The sequence below is a fragment of the Oncorhynchus clarkii genome, chromosome 1 (genome assembly GCF_045791955.1).
Source record: "Oncorhynchus clarkii lewisi isolate Uvic-CL-2024 chromosome 1, UVic_Ocla_1.0, whole genome shotgun sequence".
NCBI classification, from domain to species: domain Eukaryota; kingdom Metazoa; phylum Chordata; class Actinopteri; order Salmoniformes; family Salmonidae; genus Oncorhynchus; species Oncorhynchus clarkii.
In genome coordinates this window covers 52,547,451-52,564,983 of record NC_092147.1, presented here as the reverse complement: position 1 = coordinate 52,564,983, position 17,533 = coordinate 52,547,451, and the positions used below count along the sequence as shown (strand labels likewise).

At 41.0% G+C, this 17,533-nt stretch overlaps 1 protein-coding gene across 2 annotated transcripts in view; it reads right to left on the bottom strand.

Annotated features, from left to right (window-relative positions):
* LOC139408808 (tyrosine-protein phosphatase non-receptor type 9-like) overlaps positions 1 to 17,533 on the bottom strand; it is a 58,554-nt gene that overhangs the window by 18,856 nt on the left and 22,165 nt on the right. For both annotated transcript variants that reach the window (XM_071153155.1, XM_071153164.1), the window contains one exon: positions 14,585 to 14,674. In XM_071153155.1, the coding sequence (XP_071009256.1) occupies positions 14,585 to 14,674 (90 nt within the window). The remainder of the gene's footprint in view (positions 1 to 14,584; positions 14,675 to 17,533) is intronic.

The following is a 17,533-nucleotide window of genomic DNA, read 5'->3' as shown; positions in this document are numbered from 1 at the left end:
AGTTTATCACTTGGTATACATTTCTATTTTTCTCCATTGGCATAATACTAGTGGTGTATACAGTTTTCAGTAAGGCTGGGAACTGCCAGTGACCTCACGATACAATATTATCACGATACTTAAGTGCCGATAAGATACGTATTGCGATTCTCACTATTCTATATGTAATGCAATTCATACTGTGATTATATTGCGTTACGATGTTCCAAACGTATTGCTCACCATATGTCTTCTGCAGAGGGACAATAGAGAGTCAATGAGAATACAAGTTTTGATCAGTCATGGAAATAAAAGTGCTGAAAACAAAAAAAGATGGAGAACAAGCTATGAATGAAAAATACTGGCATTTTGTCGCAGGTACAGCCAGCAAAAAGAATATTGCGATATTGTCAAAATGATATAATGTATCATCAAAAATAATATCCCGAATTGTAACTATAGATTTTTCCCTCATCACTAGTTTACAGTATAGGTGCATACAGACAGGTTTGAGGCAAAACTCTAGTCTAGACTCTATACTAGTTGCACAATGAATCCAACATGCAATCATCAAATACATGTGAAGTCATGGCAGCCTGCATATCAAAATGTCTAAAATGGGGTCTGGTGTTCAGTTTGACCACAGGATGGCAAAGTGGACATGACCATGAGAAGCAAAGAGAGCTTTGGTCACAGGGAGGCACCTGGGTTCAAAGTCAGTAGATTTAAAATGGACGCCACCTCACATCTCTGAAGGAGTGACGTCTATGAAACAAACTGTCAGTATGAATGGAACATCTAACTAAAGCCAAACAATTGTGAAAAACAGAGCCCCATTCAATTCAATTAAAACAGGTCACCGGTCACTGGATTAGGACATTCTTGCACTGTGAGTTACTGTGTGACCTATTAGCATAGAATAGTTTATAGTCTGAACTGCAACACTGAAGAGCATACAATACATTTTTCCACAATTAACACTCACCCCAGCATCCAAAAAGCAGATCGAGTGACTTAGTTTGACTAGGCAATAATAAAAAGTAGGGATGCACGATATATCGTTGAACATATCGGAATCGGACAATATTAGCTAAAAATGCCAACATCGGCCCGATGTCTAGTGTAACGGCGATGTGCAAAACCGATGTCAAAGATTACGTGCATACCTATATAACATAGGTTATAATGACGCCACGGAAAATGTTGCGTTACAAGTATAGCACAGCATTACTAACCTAGCCCACAATGTCTGCTGTGTGGATCAAGCAGTCAACAAGTCAAGCAGTCATTTGAAAGAGTAAGAACATTTCAGCGAGACAACTCAAAATCAAAAGCCATTAACGCCAAGATAATGGAATTCATTGCCCTAGACAATCAACCATTCTCTGTCGTAATTGCATGCTCATGAATGTGCTAGTTGTCATACCGCTGCTGCCATTTCAATGGAATTTGAGAACACGTTTGAAATTTGGAAACATGAACACTAGCTAGTAGAGTTGCACATGTTGGGGAATATTCAAGGTGGAAACTTTCTGTGTGAAATAACGGAAATATATGGGAATTAACGGAAATATATGCAAATTAATATTACTACAATTTAAATGTAGATGTTTTTTTGCATTGGATATATTTTCCATATCAAATGAAGACAGAAACTGACCTTATCATAAGTAGAGATATTTGAAAATTATTAAATCCTTCCAATATAAATAAAAAAAACAATTGAGTTACAAATAAAACTTTAATTAAATGAATTGACTCTTCACATGGGATGATTTCACTGAACAACAAAAGGGAATATGTGAATGATCCATCACATATCCCAAAAACGTTTTTAACATTCATCTGTAAAATGATAACCAAAGCTTTAGTTTCTAGACTTTCTTCCTCTCAGGCCTCCATGTCTTCTCCCTGGACCTCTTCAATGTCCACCTCCTGAACATCAGACTCTGAGGCCCCATCTTCACTGTTTACTTTCCAACCTTGTTGAGGATGGCTCGTTGTCAGGCTCAAAAAGCCAAAAGTTTGCCTGGATGCCCACCAATTTTTCAACCCTTGTATTGGTCAGCCTGTTACATGCTTTGGTGCATGTGTTCCCAAACAAGGACCAGTTGCGCTCTGAGGTGGCTGATGTTGGTGGGATTTGGAGGATGATGGAGGCAACAGGGAAAAGAGCCTCAGAGCCACAAAGTCCCTTCCACCAGGTGGTTGATGAGATATGTTGGCATGACTGCCATATTGCACCTCCATCCCAAAGCCCTTACATCATCCAGGAGGATCCTCTTGATGGGGCTGTCCATATCGGCAGACTGTGATATGGCCATTTCTTGGAGAGACTCCTTCCCCTCCAGGAAACTGTCAAACATGATGACAACATTGGGGGGCAATGTTGCTGGGCAGCTTCAATGTGGCGCTCTTATTCTTCTCACTTTGCTTGGTGAGGTAGATTGCTGCAGTAACTTGATGACCCTTCACGTACTTAACGATTTCCTTGGCTCTCTTGTAGAGTATATCCATTGTTTTCAGAGCCATGATGTCCTTGAGGGGCAGATTCAATGCATGAGCAGCACAGCCAATGGGTGTAATGTGAGGGTAGGACACCTCCACTTTAGACCAAGAAGCCTTCATGTTCACAGCATTGTCTGTCACCAGTGCAAATACCTTCTGTGGTCCAAGGTCATTGATGACTGCCTTCAGCTCATCTGCAATGTAGAGACCGGTGTCTGTTGTCCCTTGTGTCTGTGCTCTTGTAGAATACTGGTTGAGGGGTGGAGATTATGTAGTTAATTATTACTTGCCCACGAACATTCGACCACCCATCAGAGATGATTGCAATACAGTCTGCTTTCTCTATGATTTGCTTGACCTTCACTTGAACTCTGTTGAACTCTGCATGCAGCAAATGAGTAGATAAAGCATGTCTGGTTGGAGGGGTGTATGCTGGGCAAAGAACATTCAGAAATCTACTCCAATACACATTGCCTGTTAGCATCAGAGGTGAACCAGTCGCATACACAGCTCGAGCAAGACATTCATCAGCATTTCTCCGACTACGTTCCTCCATTGAATCAAAAAAACTTCTGATGGGGGTTGGAGGGACACCATGTGCGACTGACGTGTTTGCTCCCGCAGTATTCTTAAAGTTTTTGAATTTTGCAGCAGAACTGTATTTACTTTCAAATGTTAGTTTGGTGATGCCTTTTCCTAAAAACCAAGACTACTTTGCTTTCGAATGTCAGCATGTCTATGAAACATAAGGCCAAAAACATGACTTTGAGGAAACCCGGCCTACAAGACCCACTCTCATCACCGCCATCTCCTGAGTCTGAGGGCCTGGGGAATCACACTTTACCTGGGGGGTGCATTCGAGGCCATCAAACTACTACATGTAACAGTATAGCTTCCGTCCCTCTCCTCGCTCCAACCTGGGCTCGAACCAGGGACCCTCTGCACACATCAACTACAGTCACTCACAAAGCATCGTTACCATCGTGCCACAAAAGCCACAGCCCCGGGATGGTGAGAGGCCCCGTAATTCTTTGCGTGCACTTTTTCCATGAGAAGATGGAGATTCTCCGACGAGCCCGCAATACCACTCTGAGCTTTCAAGGACAGAGCTTCTCTATCTACCAGGACTACTCCCCCACTGTTTCCAGGCAGCGCAGAGCTTTCGGGCAGGCCAAACAACTACTACGGGACCATCCAGGTGTGAAGTATGGACTGCGATTCCCGGACCGTTTATGGCTATCTCATGATGGTAAAGACTACACATTTGAGTCTCCGGATGAGGCTATGGCTCACATTCAACGTCACATCAAGAAGTCTTGAACTTGCTCATAGATCAGCAACTGTTGCTTGCGAACTGTGGATAGTAAGTAGCCCACCTGTGGTACAATTATGTTTAGTTATAACATACTATTCTTGTATAGTTGGGGAGTTAGCGAACCCATTCGGGCTTATTTGATGTGATATAATGTTTTGATCATCTAGTGTGCTTGCCTTACAAGCATTCAGTCATTTTCATTTAATTTTAATACAATGAAATTAAAATGACTGAATGCTTGTTTTACTTAACTACATTGTTTCTAGGCTCTCATATTCACCTACTCAGTTTGTTCACATAGTGTCTCAGTGACTCAAAATATTTTTGGTTATTTGTTTACTGCATCCATTTGTACCGACCTAGTAAACAGTAATTGTTCCGAGGCTACACGTTTTTGTGGGTCTTCACTTCAATTTTAAAGGTTTTGAACATAATTTATGCCCAGAAAACGTTCAACGTTGCGCAAATGTAGTTTTTTGGTCTTGGCTGTAAGGTGTCTTATCGTCAAACTAGACAATTATTATTATTTTTTTGATTTGCTTACTTCAAATTAGGTTTTTGGTTGAGAGCCTTTATACATTTTATTTATTTTCTCTCTCAATGCCTGTTATAAGACTGGGAATATAATTATATACATCTACAAGTGGTGCTTTTGTAATTTCGTTTGCACAAGGGATTCACTTTTATTTTTCTCTCTTTTTGCTGCTTGATCCACTAACATAAAACACAACTTTAAAGAGCAGGACTGTGAGTTTGGGTTTAACACCGCACTCTCACAGACATACTGTGCGAAGAGAACATGTTCTGTTTAGGCTTGTACCTCGTTTGGAGAGGTACTGTCTGGGATGGGGAAAGGTGGTTGAATTGTTCAGTTCTAATGTTGTCGTTCCGTCTTTTTAGTTTTTTTTCTGTGCTTTTTCCAAATATCTTGCACCGTACATTACTATTCTGAGACAAGTTAATCTGGGGTTTTTGGGTACTGATTACTTTTCCACTCTATGCTCTAATGACAGGGTTGTATAACGGGAGTGCTCAGGGTGGCCAAAACAATACGATCAAGTACATTTCGTGGAACATCAAAGGGGTTAACAACACTGTGAAGCGTAAGAGGGTGCTGACACACTTAAAGGGTTTGATTGCAAATGTTGTATTTCTACAAGAGACTCACTTGAGGACTGGTGAGCATTTTAGGATGCGTAAGGACTGGGTTGGTCAAGTGTTCCACTCTAACTTTCATAGTAAATCAAGAGGTGCTGCCTTTGTAGCTTCTGAGGTTATTGCTGATCCTAAGGGACGATACGTCATAGTAACTGGTAAACAGTTTTCTACCCCACTTGTTTTGGCTAGTGTTTATGCTCCCAATTGGGATGACAAGTTTCATTTCTTCCTTTTTATCTGCTATACCCAATTTAGATTCCCATTTGTTGATTTTAGGGAGGGGGGGGGGGGGATTTCAACTGTACAATTTCCCCAGTTCTTGACAAGTCTTCACAAAGAACTACAGGCCCATCTAAATGTGCCCTACTTATTCAATCTTTCCTTCATAAATATGCTATGTTTGAGGCCTGGCGTTTCCTACACCCTACAGATAGACAGTATTCCTTTTATTCTCATGTTCATCAAACATACTCCCGGATTGATTACTTATTTCTGGACAAAAAACTTCTGCTTAACATTCGGCAGTTTGCTTACGAGAGTATTGTTATTTCTGACAATTCACCATTAGTGCTTGAACTAGAGTTTCCCCAGCGACCTCCTATGTGTTATCAATGGCGTCTTAACCCCATTTTACTCTCAGATAAGGAGTTTGTCAATTTCATTTCTTCTGAAATCACCTTATTCCTAGAAACTAATTCAACGCCAGGTATGTCCTGCTCTACCATATGGGAGTCTCTTAAAGCATACCTACGTGGCCAAATTATTTATTTTACAGCCAACCAAAACAAAGCTCGCTCTCAGCAACTTCGGGACCTGAGCGAATCCATAGCCACATTGGATGAGAAGTATGCTACAGATCCTTCCTCTGATCTACATAAAGAGTGCCAACTACTCCAATCTGAATTTGATGAGCTTTCTACCAGGCGAGCTGAACATTTACTCGTGAGCTCGATACAGAGTGTATGAACAAGGCGACAAGGCCAGTAAACTCCATGCACATCAGATCCGTAAATCTGAGGACTCACGTTTAAATCCCACAAATAAGGACCCTGTCTGGTGCCACCACACTTATACATAAAGAGATCAATGATCAATTTAAAACAATTTTACTCTGCGCTATACACCTCTGAATCTCCTCAAGACCCTTTGCTGATTGATTCATTCTTTAATGGCTTGAATATGCCTTCAATTGATACAGGCTCCCATGACTGTCTAGAAGAAGAATTTACGCTTGAGGAGATCGCAACAGCAGTGTCCGCAATGAAAAGTGGTAAATCACCAGGTCCGGACGGTTTTCCAATCGAATTTTACAGGACGTTTTCCGGTCTGCTTTTCCCATTCTTGTCTCAATTATTTGCAGAGTGCCTTAATACCTCAAAGCTACCACCTAGTCTTTATCAGGCTTCAATTTTATTACTATTAAAGAAAAACAAAGACCCCCTGGAATATGGATCCTATCGCCCAATCTCTCTTTTAAACTGTGATTGCAAAATCCTAGCCAAGCTTTTAGCCATCTGTATGGAAGGCTCGCTGCACCAAATAATACACTCTGACCAGACTGGCTTTTGTTTTTCAATATTAGACGCCGTATGAATATACTGTACTCCCCAGCGTCAGGGGACCCGGGGGTGGTGGTCTCACTTGATGCGAAAAAAGCTTTTGACCGCGTTGAGTGGGACTCCCTAACAGCTGCCCTTTATAGATTTGGCTTTGGCCCCAAATTCATTGCGTGGACAAAGGTTCTTTATTTTTCTCCCATGGCTTCGGTACGGACTAACAACTTGTCCTATGACTATTTTCCCTTGCACTGCGGATCCAGACAGAGTTGTCCACTCTCCCACTTGTTGTTTGCTTTGGAAATCGAGCCTCTCGTCATTGCACTACGCTCTAATGATGCCATTCAAGGTATAATCAGGACGGGCTTAGAGCAGAAAGTCTCGCTATATGCTGATGACCTCCTTTTGTTTATCTCCAACCCTGATACCTCATTGCCACGTGCCTTATCTGTTCTTAAAAAGTTTGGATCAATCTCAGGTTACAAGCTGAATCTAGGCAAGAGTGAGCTTTTTCCTGTAAATAACCCTGCTTTAAAGTCCTCTTTTGCAAGTTTTCAGTTTAGGATTGTCCGGGATCAATTCACCTACTTGGGAGTTAAAGTGACAAGGAAATATTCCAATTTATTTCACAAAAATGTGTTGCTCTAGCAGACAGTTTGAAACAATATTTTACTTTTTGGAATTCACTACCTCTTTCTCTTATTGGAAGGATTAATGTCATTAAAATGAACGTGTTGCCCAAATCTTTATATTTATTTCAATGTTTACCCATTTTATTTCAAAATCTTTTTTTAATTCACTGGATCAAACATTCATGTATTTTATTTGGGATGGCAAGGTACCACAGATTGGTAGAAAACATTTACAGAAGCCTAAGGCATTGGGTGGTTTAGCTCTACCAAATTTTCAGACACACTATTAGGCTGCAAATTTCAGAGCCCTTTTGTACTGGCTGCAGACTGATCCTACTGGCCCTAGACCACTCTGGGTCCAGATGGAGTCTGAATCATGTAAACCTGCTGCACACGCTTCTGTGTTGTGCCTGTCTCTCCCAGTGTCCCTAGGCAAAAGGTGTGTTAACACAATTGTAAAGCAGTCTCTTAAAATTTTGAATCAGTTCCGTTTAGCCTTTAGCATCCGAGGCTTTTCTCTATCAGGCCCAATCAATCAGAACATTTTATTTCCTCCATCTTTGAATGATGGGGCTTTTGCCATCTGGCACTCACTAGGCCTCTCCTCACTAGCCCAATTATTATTTGATGATACATTTGTCTCTCTTGCTCAGCTACAGGAAAAGTTCAACCTCCCCCAATCCCACTTTTTCTACTATCTCCAGACTAGGAACTTTGTCAGAGCTAACACACCTGAATTTGCGAATACAGCTATAGTGAGAATCTTTGAGCTGAACAAGCTTCCTAGGGGCGCAATTTCAGATGTATATGCAATATTTAAATGTTTCTCTGATATATATATGACACTGTTATAGATCCGTCTCCCCTTACAGCCCTTTTTGGTGTACTGCCCATAGGTACCACCTTGTCAAGAATCCAGTTGGACACTTTAGCTAGACGGCTAATACTTCAGAACTGCAAAATGGCATCTCCCCCATCTTATAAATTTTGGGTGAGAGACGTGGGAACCCCAAACTGTTTTACAGGGCTTGGGCTCCATTCTGGTCTTATTTTAAAAACAGTCCATCCTCTGATGGCATCCATATTTTTTAAAAAGTCTGTATTTGACTCCCTTGTGACTCAAGGGTTGGATAAGCATTTCTTTGTTTTTTTTGGGGGGGGGGGGGGGGGGGGGGGGGCATTAAGGTTGATATGCCTTGTTCATCTTGCCCGGTCAGAAATTAAAATGTGAGCTTATTTTGCCCTGGGTTTTTTTACATGTTTGTTCACGGTGACGTAAATTTTAGTTTTGGTCCAGTGGATGGTCGGTCTGTGGGTGGTTGCATTTCTCCACCCCTATCCCTTGACTGTTATGTTATGTTGTTTTCTCGAGTGTATGAAAATTATTCTAATGATTGAAGTGTATGTACCTAGTATGTTGTACTAGTATATACGTTAAGCTGACTTAAAAAACATATTTATGAGTTAATTAAGAAGCTGAATATAAAAAGTGTGGCTTCTTACATAGAAATGGGTCAGGCCTCTTGCTCAATAGCACAAAGCAGATAATTCAATCTATGTTCTTACTGGTTCTAGACTATGTTGAAATAATCTAAATGAATGCAGCGACCACTTCATTAAAAACTATAGACGCATTTGACCGTATACCATTTTGTTTTATAATGGGTACAGTAGATGTTCAGTACACATCCCTTCATTCTATATTATAAAGTCGGCTGTCGGTCTTTGAGGTCACTTAAGTCAATATGTTGCTCTCTTTGCCTTTATACATCTCATTGACCTACTGTAATCTCCCTCAGTTGTAAACATCTACAACAACCATTAGACGTACGCGTCAGAGTTATCAAACCCAGTGTCAGGGTTTGTACAGAGTTGGGTAAATCAGCTCTTTGCACCCCCCTTACAGGGGTAATAATCTCCAAGCTGCTCTAAACGTTGATGTTCTGGTGTCTCTAGGTTAATCTCTAGACTTTTGAATGATGCCTGTTACAACTTTCTTACAAAACCTTTAAAGGGAGTTTGTGAAACCATTCAGTCATGGATGTATGTAAAACATATTTATCACGTATTGCAGGTTACAGAAGACTCCTGTTGTACTATGAATACCCACTCATCCCTGTTAGATATTGATGTGTTGGCTCTCTATGTATGTACATGTTTATAATCCACATAAAGTTAATATTACTTTTAGTGTTCTAATCTCCCTCTTTCAAAATCGGCACTGTGACCAAATCTCTAACATTCCTGATCCTTCCCATATATTTTAACCCTAAACCTCCCAATAACTATTGTCTATTGTTAGTCTCAGTGAGCTTACTGACAATATCAACGTTTTATACAGATCGAAATACATTGTTGGATACAGTTTTCATGTCTTTCATTATGCAGACATTTGTTTATTAGATTATATTTCTCATTAAGAATACTGTTGTCAGCCACTTGGAGGCTTGGTGCATGTACAAAGAAAAAGTACCAAATTCAACCATTGGTGGATGGTAACTAAAATAATGGCAATGCATGTAGTCATGTTATGGGTTTCATTGTTTTGCATATGACTATGCATTATATGCTGTCGTAATAGTGTTGAGGATCAGAGCATGCCTATTGGGCATTCTTGATCAATTATTGATCCAAAAAAGACACACACACCGGTTCTGGGTTAATTCCATAGCGGTTTGCATGGCTTGGTAGTGTATTAGCCGGGTATGAGACATGATAAATAATACAATTTAAGTAAAGTATAAAATAAACAGTATTATCCTAAATTGAGAGATTAATTGAAAATCACATCAACAGCATAATCTTTCAGAATGTACCTGTTTTCCGAATAGAATGACATGTATACAGATTATATTAAAACTTTTTGTGTTAGTGGTTGTTCTTTAGTAAATAGGAAAATCAACAGTGTGTTAGTCCGAGAAACATTATTGAGATGGTTGGTTTATTGTTGTTGAAAATTTGAAATGTACACATTGTGAAGTGATATTGCAGCAACAGTTTTAAAGGGGGTAATTGTATCAAATATATATCCTTGCATGTTTGAATTAGAGCTCCTTTAAAGTGTTTTCATCACAGCCTGGTAAACACATTCTTGTAAGTTGTCTACAGTGACATTTCTGGTTGTCTCGCATGTAAAATAATAATACTAAAGATTATGATAATAGTGTTATTATTTTTTATAATAATACATATCTGCAAACCATATGTATTTCTGAAAACCCCTTTTTGCATCTTCAATAGTTGTAGATATTCCAACGTTCGTAGATGACCCTCAGGGTCATATAACAACCAAGGTTGTTGTAGAGTGGGCATAAGTTCAACACTCAGGAGTCAATGTCCTATCTTTTGCATTTTTCATAGCCTGAGAGAATATATTCAACACTTAAATAATAGATAATCATTCACGCACACACAGCCCTGTCTTCATAGTTGTTTATAGTGTATTATCATAGTTTTGCCATAGCTTCTAATTATCATTTCTAATCACAGATTGAATATAGTTGGCCTTGGTTTCTAATCATACTTTCTAATCAATAAGCGGGTCAAGTAGACCCAAGCTATTGTTTACAAACAGTATGAATAAAGACAATGTTTCATTGTATAAATAGCCTTCATTTTTAAAAACATACATGTAAATGCCTAGAATGAATACCTATCATTCTTAAATAATATATATCTATATACAAACATTCCCTTGAATATTCAACTCCCCTTCAAAAAAGTTCCATGAGGAAGGAAGGATTCCCCGATTATCGTTTTATCTGTCCTGGGTCTGCTGACTGTTGTTTGGAGTTAGGGTAAGGCAGTTAGTACAAAAACGTAGAATAGCATCTGTTTCATCTGCTCTTCCGAAGTCATTCAGAGTCCCTAATGCTGCATGTATCCATCCCTGTTTGTTGGCTGTCTGCTGTAAACACAAAAATAGCTTTTAAAATAGGTTGCACACTTTTTGTTTTTAATGTATAAAAATCATTATGGATGTTATTTTTGGGGACTTACGCCGAAAATAGTGTGATGGTGAAGGGCTACGTAAAGGACAGGGCGCAGTTTGCTTCTGAGAATCCCCGTCTAACTGTCGCTTCCCAATCAATTATGTCCGGTAGCCTCTGGATATCTTGCGAACGTTAGATAATATTAACAGTTATTTGTCCTATATACATATTTAACTTATAAGAATACGAGCATTGACCCCCGTTTAAAACACATATAACATCCTTAACATTCAAACAATTCCCCAAGTTCAAATCTTAAAATATTTTTTTTCACTAACTCACCTTCAGAAAGCTCCATTAGGATGGATTCACAGACTATCTTTTTTATCTGTCCTGGCCGATAAATATTCGGGCTGTTGGCCTGTGGGTTTGCGCTAAAGCAGTGCTAACAGAGTGGATCGGATGTCACTAGACTCGCTCCACGGATGTGTCCCTAACTAGAGAAAGTACGGAATTAGTTTACGGGGCATTGTGGTGACTTTTTGCGGGTTATATCCTGTATGCAACACCCTGTATATTTGGTTTAGATTACAAAGGCAGTGAATTCAAACAACAGGAGGGGATGTCGAGACATTTTGTATGCATGTATTGCATTTTTGATTTCCTGCACCCTCAGGGTTAGCACCTTGGTGGGGTGTCCGATGTAAATTTATAGACCGGGGTGGGGGCACCGGGCGCTGATTAGAAATATCAATGTTTAACCCCGGGGGTCGGTCTAGACATACTGTATTCTTTCTGGGGTGTTTGACTTTTTACCCCCCCCCCCCAACCACATCCTCAGGGTTGTTTGAATTTAAATTTGGATTTGAAAGACCAGTGTGTCGAAAGTGCCCATTTTAAGAGACGCCGTCACACTTTTTGATGGGGGGTAGGCAGATATCTGGACATACTGTATGCATGATAGTGCAAACCTTGGTTTCAAACGATCCCCTACAGAGAGAGAGAAAGGGCCTTGAGTGCAGATGCCTGGGCATTGTTGAACACACACCCCACCCCTTTTGTTTTTGAAACACACGCACACCCACGCACACACATGGCTTTTCCGTAAGTCTTTTTCTCCTGGGTGATAGATGGGAAGGACATTTTCCTATCGTTAAAAGGTGAGATACATTTTTAAAACCATTTATTTAATTCAAAATATTTAGTAAACTTTTTTAAGACATGTCATTATTAATTAAACCTTTTTACTATTCCTTTCTTACAGATATAGGTCCTGGTTAGCACTGACCATGATCCGTTTTCAATTCACGATCGCTAAGACGCTTGCACAATCCATCAAAGCTCCGTAAGTTTTCCCTCCATGGGTAGATCATCCGTCCGGCATGTAAGTCCTGGGTATGAATCTGTTTAAGTCATAAGTAAAGGCCTTTCGAAAAAGGGGCTGTCATGATTGACTGTGGCCCATATTTAACACGTATTGCTTGTTACAGAAGACTACTGTTGTACATTGAATATCCACTAGCAGATTTTTGTAGCATCTCCACTATATCTGTCATGTTACTGGGGTCTTTTTAAAAGTCAATAAACGTGTGTAAAATGTACACTTTTGTTTCACTGTAGATTTGTTTAAGCCCACCTAGAAACACCTGATTTATCCCACAGCATTAATGAATAAGCTGGGTATAAAATTATTCTGTTTAAGTCATAAGTAAAGGCCTTTCATAAAGAGGCTGTCATGATTGACTGTGGCACATATTTAACACGTATTGCTTGTTACAGAAGACTACTGTTGTACATTGAATATCCCTTCATCCCTGTTACACCTTTATGTGTTGGCTCTCTATGTCTGTACATAGTGTGAAATGTGGTTTCCCTAAAGTTATTACACCCTAAACCTGAATCTGAAATTACCTTTAGGATCTTTGGGGTTCTAATCTCCCCGGTGTACATGCACCGAACATCCATAGGCTGGAGCCACCTGGAAGCTCAGTGCATGTACATATAAAGAGAACTAAATAGGAAACTCAACAGTGTGTTAGGCCGAGAAACATTATTTAGATGGCGGTTTTATTGTTGTTGAAAGCTTGAAATGTACACAATGCGAAGGGACCTTGTTTCTAACACACACAATCACCCTCCCAGACATTCCTGCTTCATAGATAACAACCCCAAGGGCAATAAAATAGGGGGTGTGGGGCCATTCTCTTTCAAAAGTTCAAACACAGACCCCCCCCAGTTCAACCAGGTACCTAGACATCAATCATCATGACAACTTCAAAGGAATATATGCATAAATTAGCACACCCTCTAACGCGTGAGAACAGGAACAGGATGCCCAGATATGGGCATAAGCACGTGATCAGTTCCCGCCAGGATGTCCTGACCGGATGTCCAAATAAGGGCGTGCACACGTCATCCTGACATAGGGTCATAAATCAAACGTTTGACGTGTGCTGTCTGCTTTATTCTCTCTCACATCAGATAGTTTCCGTGGCATTTTTCTGTAAAGATTCGAAAAAATATATTTTTTTAAATCAGTAAAAAATAACAAACACAATTCCATGTACAGATAAATAGTTAAGCAGTTAGATTAAACAACTCATTTGTAAGATAAATGTTTTGAAATTAAACATGTATGGAAACAGGTGAATTAACACTCCTCAGTTAGCAGGCTCAAGCAAGCTAAAAACCCACATGGTAGCAAAAATTAACTAGCAGGAATTGTTAACAAGTTAAACTATTTAAATACACGTTGCTGTAGGCTACTATTTACTAGTTATCATAAAATATAACTTAATCAAAACTTACCAGAAAGCATGTAGTCCTTGGCTCAGACAGTGTAGTAGAGTGGGCTCAATAGCATCTCAATAGTGTGCAAGATCTTGAGAATCAGCTGTACATGTGATGGAAAAGTGCACTGTGCATGCAGAGGGTTGCAATTCCATTGAATTGGGGATAGTTTAACCAAAATATGCCACAACCCTCACACCCCACCTACTACTGTCTGCGTAACTACTACAGCAGAAAGCAGCCTAGTCGGCACAGCTCCATATATCTCATAGTCGTAAAAGAAAAAACAGATGATCCCAGAGCATTTCCTGCACTGTCCCCCCCCCCCCTCCCCCATCCCCCATCCTGACGAGAGTATCCTCCTAATGGAATGGAAGTGAGAGGCGTATGTGTCATGACATTACCGTCTCTGTCTGAAAGCCATGCATGGCCCATTGCACTGACTGACTAACGGCCCTGGGGAGGGGAATCGACATCAGCCACCCGCTCCAGACATAGAGGATAACCAATGCAATAAGTCTGGTCCTGGAGTTGTTTTAGCGTTTATCTTTTTTCAGCATCTGGGTCGTGTTCAGTAGGCACGATGTGGAAGAAAACATTTTGACATGGAGTGAAATGAAGAGAAAGTTAAGATGGTTGTTGTAGGCTTAATGCCACAGAGGGTTGCCAAAGCTGCCATACGCCTTTGCACACACAAAACACTATTAAACTCACCAGCACAGTGAACTTCCCACTGAGCAGCTCCGAATGCAGAGGTTCCTCCTGAGGCTGTAGTTTGACGATGCCTTCTTTCAGACGCGTCTCCTATACACATGAAAAAATAACAATTAAGGAAACATCAGGCCTGTGAAGTCTACAGGCTTTTGTTCCAGTCCAGCACTAACACACTTTGATTCAAATGATCCAAATCCACCTAAACAGTCTTCAATGTAGGCCACTACTATCAGTTGAATCAGGTGTGGTAGTGCAGGACTGCAATTCCCCATCCCAGACCTAGTGTGTCTCAGAACTCTTCAGTGATTGGTCTTTCCTTCATCTGCATTGGTTTGTCCAACTGAAATGTGTCTTCCGCATTTAACCCAAACCCTCTGAATCAGAGAGGTGCGGGGGGCTGCCTAAATCGACATCCATGTCTTTGGAGGCAATATATGGATGAGTCCTACCAGCAAGTGTGCTCTCAACCGTCATGTGATTAAAGGGAAGTTTAGCTGAAAGGAAAGGAAACCATTTCTGAGGAGATTTTCAGGATGTATGGTATTGCAGAGATACTGTGATAGCCAAGCAGATAAGGTACCTGTGGGAATCTGTGAATTGAACTTTGTAGGCTACACGACAGTACTGTATATTTACAAAGATCTACCTGTCCAAGTGACTAGAAAGCCTTTACCTTGATCCGCATGGAGTAGAGCTTAAACTGACTACCGTGGCAAACAATTGGATAACCGTGGGCTCAAGGATTATGACATATTACTTAACATGCTTATACACTGAACAAAATTACACTACATGACCAAAAGTATGTGGACACCTGCTCGTCGAACATCTTATTACAAAATCATGGGCATTAATATGGAGTTGGTCTCCCCTTTGCAGCTATAACAGCCTCCACTCTTCTGGGAAGGCTTTCCACTACATGTTGGAACATTGCTGTGGGGACTTGCTTCCATTCAGTCACAAGAGCATTAGTGAGATCAGGCACTGATGTTGGGATATTAGGCCCGGCTCACAGTCGGTGTTCCAATTCATCCCAAAGTCGTTCGATGGTGTTGAGGTAGGGGCTCTGTGCAGGCCAGTCAAGTTCTTCCACACAGATCTCGACAAACCATTTCTGTAATGGATGGGGGCTCCTGAGTGGCGCAGCGGTCTAAGGCACTGCATCTCAGTGATAGAGGCGTCACTACAGTCCCTGGTTCGAATCCAGACTGCATCACATCCGGCTGTGATTGGGAGTTCCATAGGGCAGCGCACAATTGGCCCAGTGTCGTCCGGGTTTGGCCGTCATTGTAAATAAGAACAAGAACTGACTTGCCTAGTTAAATAAACCTTGCTTTGTGCACGGGGAGGATTGTACCTCACTTTGTGCACAGGGGAATTGTCATGCTGAAACAGGAAAGGGCCTTCCCCAAACTGTTAACACAAAGTTGGAAGCACAGAATTATATATAATGTCATTGTATGCTGTAGCGTTAAGATTTCCCTTCACTGGAACTAGGGTGCCAATCCCGAACCATGAAAAACAGTCCCAGACCATTACTCCTCCTCCACCAAACTTTACAGTTGGCACTATACATTCGGGCAGATAGCGTTCTCCTGGCATTAGCCAAACCCAGATTTGTTCTTTGGACTGCCAGATGGTGAAGCATCACTCCAGAGAACCCATTGCCACTGCTCCAGAGTCCAATGGTGGCGAGCTTAACACCACTCCAGCTGACACTTGGCATTGCATATGCTTGTGAGCGGCTGCTTGGCCACTGAAACCCCTTTCATTAAGCTCCCAACGAACGGTACTGCTGACGTCCAGAGGCAGTTTGGAACTCGGTAGTGAGTGTTGGAACCGAGGACAGACGATTTTCACATGCTATGCGCATCAGCACCCGCCGGTCCCGGTCTGTGAGCTTGTGTGGCCTAACAATGTTGCTCCTAAACATTTCCACTTCACAATAACAGCACTCAGGGGTGCAACTCCGGTTTTAGAAGTGGGGAATAGCATATAATAACCTATTACTTTTTTTATCCAGTCGGATAAACACTCCAAACAACCTTCCCGACCGCTCGGAGGCATCCGCATGGACATTTCACAAACTGATTTGTTGGAAAGGTGGCATCCTATGACGGTGCCACGATGAAAGTCACCGAGCTCTTCAGAAAGGCCATTCTACTGCCAATGTTTGTCTATGGAGATGGCTGTCTGCTGGATTGTATACACCTGTCAGCAACGGGTGTGGCTGAAATAGTGGTTTTGGCTAAGTTTCCACATACTTTGTATACAGTGCCTTGCGAAAGTATTCGGCCCCCTTGAACTTTGCGACCTTTTGGCCATATTTCAGGCTTCAAACATAAAGACATAAAACTGTATTTTTTTTGTGAAGAATCAACAACAAGTGGGACACAATCATGAAGTGGAACGACATTTATTGGATATTTCAAACTTTTTTAACAAATCAAAAACTGAAAAATTGGGCGTGCAAAATTATTCAGCCCCTTTACTTTCAGTGCAGCAAACTCTCTCCAGAAGTTCAGTGAGGATCTCTGAATGATCCAATGTTGACCTAAATGACTAATGATGATAAATATAATCCACCTGTGTGTAATCAAGTCTCCGTATAAATGCACCTGCATTGTGATAGTCTCAGAGGTCCGTTAAAAGCGCAGAGAGCATCATGAAGAACAAGGAACACACCAGGCAGGTCCGACATACTGTTGTGAAGAAGTTTAAAGCCGGATTTGGATACAAAAAGATTTCCCAAGCTTTAAACATCCCAAGGAGCACTGTGCAAGCGATAATATTGAAATGGAAGGAGTATCAGACCACTGCAAATCTACCAAGACCTGGCCGTCCCTCTAAACTTTCAGCTCATACAAGGAGAAGACTGATCAGAGATGCAGCCAAGAGGCCCATGATCACTCTGGATGAACTGCAGAGATCTACAGCTGAGGTGGGAGA